We start from the raw sequence: 6,906 nt of genomic DNA, 5'->3' as shown, positions 1-6,906 counted from the left end.
TTGCACATGCCAGCAAGATTATGCTCAAGTCCTTCAAACTAAGCTTCAGCAGTACATGAACCAAGAACTTCCAAATGTACAAACTGGATTTAGAAAAGGCAGAGGAATCAGAGATCAAATTGCCAACATACACTGGATAGAGTTGATATACAGATTAAAAGCAAGGATTCAAACTCAGGGAGATAGTGAAGACAGGGAAGCCTGGCAGTTCATGGGGTCGCAAAGAGTTGGACACAACTGAACAACGACAATTTATTCATTTATTTTTGGCGGTGCTGGTTCTTCGCTGCTGCGCATGGGCTTTCTCTAGTTTCAGTTTTCCAGCTTCCTCATTGCGGTGGTTTCTCTTGTTAGGGTGTGTGGGCTCTAGGGCACACGAAGACCTCAGTAGTGACTACATGTGGGCTCAGTTGTAGTGGTGCTCAGGCTTAGTTGCGCTTAGGCATGTGGGATCTTTCTAGACCAGGGATCAAACCCGTGTCCCCTGCATTGGTAGGTGTATTCATAACCACTGGACCACTGGGAAAGTCCTGCAACCTGGTTAGGGACACTCCAAGGGGTCACTGGCGGGGATGACGATGACAAGACTGACTACTTGAGCCAACCCCTCCCTCCTCCAAGGCGTTTCTTCAGTTGAGTAGCTACCCCATGGTCCCAATACAGCCCAATGGAGGGATTTTCTGGAGATCACCCAGGGAGGAAAGGGAGGGGCAGGCTTGTAAGTACAAGCAGAGGGAGGAGGGGCAGGACAGTGAGAAGGGAGGGGCGGGCAGAGAATATGGAATCAGAAAGGGAGTGGGAGTGGGTGGGGGAGGGTGGTGCTGGGTAGGAAGAAAGGAGGGGCCAGAGAATAAAAAGGGCAGATGTAGAGATGGGGGTACCTGAAGCTTGGCTGCCTGCAAGGAGCGATGAGTGAGATGCAGGGTGGGGCTCCTGGGCTGCACGGCCCCAGAGGCGACTGGGTGGGGGGCGGCTCTGGGGCGCACGGTGGAGAGTGGAGTAGATGGGAGTCTGGCAAGGACAGCTTGAGAATTAGGGGACTTGAGGACAGGGCTGGGGGTGATGAAGATAGGGAGGCAGCTGATGGGGTTTTGGGGAGTGACAGCCTTGGGGTGTGGCTGGTAGGGGCGGGGCTGGTGGAGGCTGGAGGTCATGGAAACTGACGTCTTGACACCCGGTCTCCAGCAGCGGCAGCCTGGCCTGGCGAGGACGACCTGTGGGCCTCTGGGGGCCTGCCCGCCAGTGTTGCCACTCCGGACACGGAACCCGAGGAGGTGCTGGACCTGAACCGACTGCCCAACGAGCTGCTCCAGGAGGTGCTGAGCTACCTGCCCCCAAGCACGCTGCTCCGGCACTGCCGCCGGGTGTGCCGGCGCTGGCGAGACGTGGTGGACGGCTGGGACCTGTGGCGGAGCATCCTGCCCTGGAAACACCCCGACCTGTGGCCCGTCATCCGCACCTGCCTGCCCCCTGCTGACGACCCCGGGCCCTGCATCCTGGGCCGCTTCTGCGAGCGCAGACCCATAGGACGCAACCTCCTCCGGAACTCTCAGAGCTCTCGTGGCCTAGGTGGGAGCCCAGGAAAGGGTCCTTGTGGGAGCACGTGGGAGGACGCGAAAGGGGCAGGCATGGGAAAGACGAGAGGCCTGTACCTGGACGAGTGGGCTGGCGGGGAACTCAGTCACCAACCTTTTTTTTTTTTAATGGAAGGATTCTTGAACCGGATGGTGCTGACCGCAGGGGCTGCCCGGGGTGCAGAGGAAAACGCGAGGGTGGGCCCGCTGATGGCCTATAGACAGAGATGGTTCCTGTCTACCTACAGGTGATGTCCCTAGTTCCCCAGGGTCGGGCGGTTGTCGAGTACTTGTTTGGTTCTCATTGACCTTGCTCCCTCTTTCCTAGGTGGTGTCAACCGAAGCAGGTGTTGGACCTGGAGAAGGAGGGTCTGTGGCGGGAACTCCTGGATAGTGGAAACATTGAGATCTGTGTCTCCGACTGGTGAGTGTGGTAACAAATACAGCTCTTTAGCTGAGCATTGGCTTTGGTTTGGGTGACTTCATGTAGGTCTCCTAACAGCCCTTAGATAAGCAGCAAGATAAATGACTTCATCACCATCAGAGCTTTAGTACTTAGCAACATCCTCTCCCTGAACCCTCTCTCAGCCCCCAAAGGGACCTGGATTGGAAGATGCCTGGTTGGATCCTAGCAGAGGACTTGGGTCCAACTAAGTCTAGTCTGTAAATGAAATGCTCCTTGGTTCAGGAGGGGACGAGACAGAAGAGTTGTCTAAGAGGTCAGATTCTGGAACCAGACCTCTCACACTCAAATCCCAGCTTCCTGGCTTTGTGGCCTTGGGCAAGTCACAGTGTGCCTCCATTTCCCTATCTTCATAAGACAGGGTTATATATCAGCCACAAAGCCAGTTGTTTCAGTGGAGAAAAAGCTGTAGAGAAGAGTGGGTTTTTAAAAAAATATCTATTTGCTTTACTGTGCTGGGTCTTAATTCCACCATGAGGGGCTGGCATGTAGGATCTAGTTCCCTGACCAGGGATCAAACCCGCCCGCCCCCACTTAAGAATCCAGAGTCTTAGCCAATGGACCACCAGGGAAGTCCCTCGGTCTTTATTTTATTGTGTTATTTACTTATTTATAGGGTCTGCTAGGTCTTTGCTGCTGTACGAGACTTCTCTAGCTGTGGCGAGCAGGGGTTACTCTCTAGTTGCAGTGCCCAGGCTTCTCATTGTGGTGGCCTTCTCTTGTTGCAGGGCACAGGGTCTAGCGCTCAGGCTCAGTAGCTGTGGTGCACGGGCTTAGTTCCTCTGTGGCATGTGGGCTTTTCCTGGATCAGGGAGCAAGCCCCTGTCTCCTGCATTGGCAAGCTGGTTCCTTACACACTGAGCCACCAGGGAAACCCTCACCCAAGTTTTTACTAGGCCTTTATCATGTGTTAACCTCCAGGTCAATTCATATTCCAAACTTCATGCTAAGTCACATTGTTGATCTGGAGTGGCTGGCCTCCGTTATGTGACTATAATGGAGGATGTGGTCAGCCCCAGCCATTTCATATTGACAGGCCATTTGTGTGTGTGTGTGTGTGTCTGTGTGATTGGCACAGAACAGTATGAAAGGTAAGTCAGAAGAACACACAAATATATTAATACAGAATTAAGACAAAATACTACAGGAAGAAGTAGAATGGGCATCTGTTTCTAAGAAGTGGAGTGATATGAAGTCTCTGTGAAAGATAGTTGTTTGTGTGTTTGTATAGTCTATTACTCTTAATTTTTTAAACTTTAATTTCTTACATCAAAACATAGCTATCTATTTGGAGGTCATTTCTTTGAATGTTGCTGGATAGCCCATCACCACTGTATTTAGGTGCCCCTGAATCCTGTTACACAACTGATAAAAAAGAAAAATTGTACCTTAAAACATTACCATTGTATACATTGGAAATGACATCTTGGCCACCACTGAAATGCATTATAGGATGAGAAATAAGACAATGGAAGGAGGTACCTTGAGGCTTCCCAGATGGCACCAGTGGTAGAGAACCTGTCCGCCAATGCAGGAAATATGAGACATGGGTTTGATCCCTGGGTCAGGATGATCCCCTGGAGGAGGGCATGGCAACCCACTCCTGTGTTATTGTGTGGAGAATCCCGTGGGCAGAGGAGCCTGGAGGGCTACAGTCCACAGGGTCACAAAGAGTCGGACACAACTGAGTGACTTAGCACGCACATGCACCTTTAAGCCTGGGAGTCTAGGTCATTCCTCCTGAAATGAACGTGCAGACCAGCTGGGGAGCGTGCTTAGTGCAGATGGATTCAGTTAGACATACAATGGGGTCAAGCTGGCCCGTGACAATGACGGTGTCAGTTCCCATGACAACATTTGGCACTTGTATGCATGGCAGGCCCTTTCAGGTGGAGGCAGGCAAACCCCCAAAGGGATGGGGTGACCAGTTCAGGCTTCACAGTCTCCCTTCTGCCTTAGGTGGTTCGAAGACCGAGACGCTGACTGTTTATATCGGCTAATTGTCCAACTTTTAGATGCCAACCAGGCCGTCCTGCATCACTTCTCTCCTTTGCCGTTTCCCAGCGATCGGTTGGGCAACGGTTTCTTCTTTGAGGTGAGTCTCTATGAGGGCTGTGGGAAAGGACAGTGGAACCTATGATGACCTATGGCTGCATTAACAAATTGCCCTGGAATTTAGTTGCTTAATATCAACAGCAGTCATCTTATCTCCTCTCATAGTTTCTATGAGGATGATTTTGCTGGGAGTTTATGGCTCTGGTCTCATGTCGTTCCCTTCAGACACAGGCTGGAGTTGAAGGGCAGGGTGGGCTGTGAGTGTGTACACAGCAGCTGGTGGCTGGCCAGGCAGCTCTTGGTTTAGTCTCAGAGCTTGGCCATGGGATCCCCCTGCACGGTCTAGTTGGGCTTCCTCACAGCATGGCGGCTTCAAGGCAGGCAGCTGCTTCCTGGTGGCTCAGGGCTCCACCATGAGGCTGCTGGAGAAACCAGCAGAAGCTGCATTGCCTCTGTGATCCTGCTGTGGAAGTCACTTGGTGAAAGTCACTCAGCATCACTCCCACCACACTCTTGGTTACAATGAAACCTGCCCAGATGCAAGGGGGTGGGAATTAGACTCCACCCCTGGGTGAGGAGTGGAATGATTCTAGAAGGATGTGTGGAAGTAGAGACCTGGTTGCAGCCATCTTAGGTAATACCATCTGCCAGAAGGCCCCCAACTCAGCTTTTGAGGGGAAGGCCATGGCATAGTGGGACTTAATCTTTTTCTCTGTCTACAGGTCAACCACGTGTTCTCCAACCTCAAGAAAGGTGTCCGCTTTGTGTCTTTTGAACACTGGGTCCGGGACTTTGAGTTCTCGTGTGAGCAGCATGGAGACTATCCATTACACCCGAGTGTGACCGTGCGGGTCTGTCAGGCACTACCTGATCATGCCTTTCAGGCTCTTGGACCCTTGGCCGAGCCATCTCAGCGTTAAGGACTTGTAGCTCCTGGCCTCTGGGGATCTCGTGAATCCAGTTGAAGTTTCTAAGGGGCCCTGTCTTCAGGTTCTGGAAGCTACAGGAAGAACATTCTTACATCAGATTTACTGGTTGCCACTGCTCTAAGGCAGGCACTCTTCTAGTAAGTGGAGACGCACAGGTGAAGACTGAGAGATGGTGAGAGGGCTCCTCGTCCTCCCCCCATGCCAGGCCCTCTGGCTCAGCCCCGTGCCCTCCGTCTTCATTTCCTTCTGGTTCTGTGGCAGAGGCTTCACTGGTCATGTGCAGAAAGCCCTCTCCTCATGTCTGAAGTAGAAGCTCATCCCCATGGCTAAGAAAATCCTAGCCCCCAACAGTGGTGAACTTAACCTCATGGGATTTCAAGACTCGGACCAGGACTCAGAGCAGGAAGTCAAACTGCCTCAAAAACTGTTTGGAGACAGAGGGTTCTGCCCACCCTGTGAGCAATGATACGGTCCCCTGAGCCCAACCCTACCCTGGATCCTATGGTGTATAAAATTATTTTGTTACATTTTGAAATTCTTTTCAAATATGGAGAGAATAAATCAAGAACATATCTGCCAATCATAGGTAATAAATGTAATATAATCTTGCCAAAGTGTCTCAGCAGTTTTTAATAGCAATACAGTGTTACAGCCTGGGTGACTACTGGATTCAGAGTAAGGAGCTGTTTCAGTTGAGGAAAAACTGTACAGGAGGAAACATCTAGAGACGGTATTCTCCAGTGGAGAGAATGGCAGAGTCAGAACCTTATTTCCCAAGTCCTGACGGATGCTAAAGCTGAAACTCCAGTACTTTGGCCACCTCATGAAAAGAGTTGACTCATTGGGAAAGACTCTGGGAGGGGTTGGGGGCAGGAGGAGAAGGGGACGGCAGAGAATGAAATGGCTGGATGGCATCACCCACTCGATGGACATGAGTTTGAGTGAACTCCGGGAGTTGGTGATGGACAGGGAGGCCTGGCGTGCTGCAATTCATGGGGTTGCAAGGAGTCGGACACGACTGAGTGACTGAACTGAATGGAAGGAAATCATGGGGTCACAAGTTATCAACCAGGGTTAGAAGCCTTAGGCAGGCAGTGGATATGGGCACAGTGTCACAGTGACACCACATTTGTGACATTCCGGTCATGAGGGTGAGAGAGAACCTTGCAATGGCAGGATCCGGCTGTCCCGCTGTCCCCACCCCAGTCCAGGGACCATGGCTGCCCCCTCCCTGCTGCAGGATCCCTAAGAAGCTCCACGTCTCCGGATGGAAAGCAGATGAAGCCGCTGCTGCCTTTGATGTGTCCACCCTGAAGTATCCCCCCACCTGCAGTAGAAGATGGGACACACCCCAAGGGGAGGGTGTTTGGTCAGTATCATCCAAAGGGGAATTGACAGGTTGAAACAGACCCGAGAGTCAGGACCACATGCAGTGTGTGGTCCTGGAATAGATACTGGTTCAGACTCAACTCTGGAGGATATTTTTGGTTCCACTGGAGGACTTTGGATAGAAGGAATATGAGACAGGAATTTACAGGAAGGGAAAGATAGACACCATTGCCTGAAAAATAAACATAGTATTTAACTTTCACATATATACTCCTACGTGTTGTATTATACCTATATGCATATTTGTAGGTGTGTGTACCTATATGCCAAATTTAATATGTGTGTATGTGTGCTAAGTCATTTCAGTAATGTCCGACTCTGTGTGACCCCATGAACTGTAGCCCACCGGGCTTCTCTTTTCATGAAATTCTCCAGGCAGGAATACTGGAGTGGGTTGCCATGCCCTCCTCCAGGGGATCTTCCCAAACCAGGCACTGAACCAGCATCTCTTAGGTCTCCTGCATTGGCAGGTGGTTCTTTACCACTAGTGCCACCT

General features: G+C 51.3%; 1 protein-coding gene across 3 annotated transcripts; it reads left to right on the top strand.

Moving 5' to 3' along the window:
- Positions 1-798: 798 nt before the first annotated feature.
- LOC129630881 (F-box only protein 27-like) lies at positions 799-5,635 on the top strand. Of its 3 annotated transcripts, none has more exons than XM_055551431.1 (6): positions 799-912; positions 1,186-1,569; positions 1,711-1,822; positions 1,903-1,998; positions 3,997-4,132; positions 4,815-5,635. In XM_055551431.1, exons 1-6 carry the CDS (start codon positions 909-911, stop codon positions 5,010-5,012), a joined length of 930 nt encoding a protein of 309 aa, XP_055407406.1. In that variant the 5' UTR covers positions 799-908; the 3' UTR covers positions 5,013-5,635. The 3 variants fall into 3 exon arrangements, with proteins under 3 accessions (XP_055407406.1, XP_055407407.1, XP_055407405.1); XM_055551430.1 differs by having other exon boundaries at positions 802-924; XM_055551432.1 differs by lacking the exon at positions 1,711-1,822 and having other exon boundaries at positions 801-924; positions 4,053-4,132.
- The last annotated feature ends 1,271 nt before the right edge of the window (positions 5,636-6,906 follow it).

Source organism: Bubalus kerabau, chromosome 17, assembly GCF_029407905.1.
Source record: "Bubalus kerabau isolate K-KA32 ecotype Philippines breed swamp buffalo chromosome 17, PCC_UOA_SB_1v2, whole genome shotgun sequence".
NCBI lineage: Eukaryota > Metazoa > Chordata > Mammalia > Artiodactyla > Bovidae > Bubalus > Bubalus kerabau.
The sequence above is the reverse complement of the archived record's forward strand: the minus strand, read 5'-3'. Positions and strand labels throughout refer to the sequence as shown.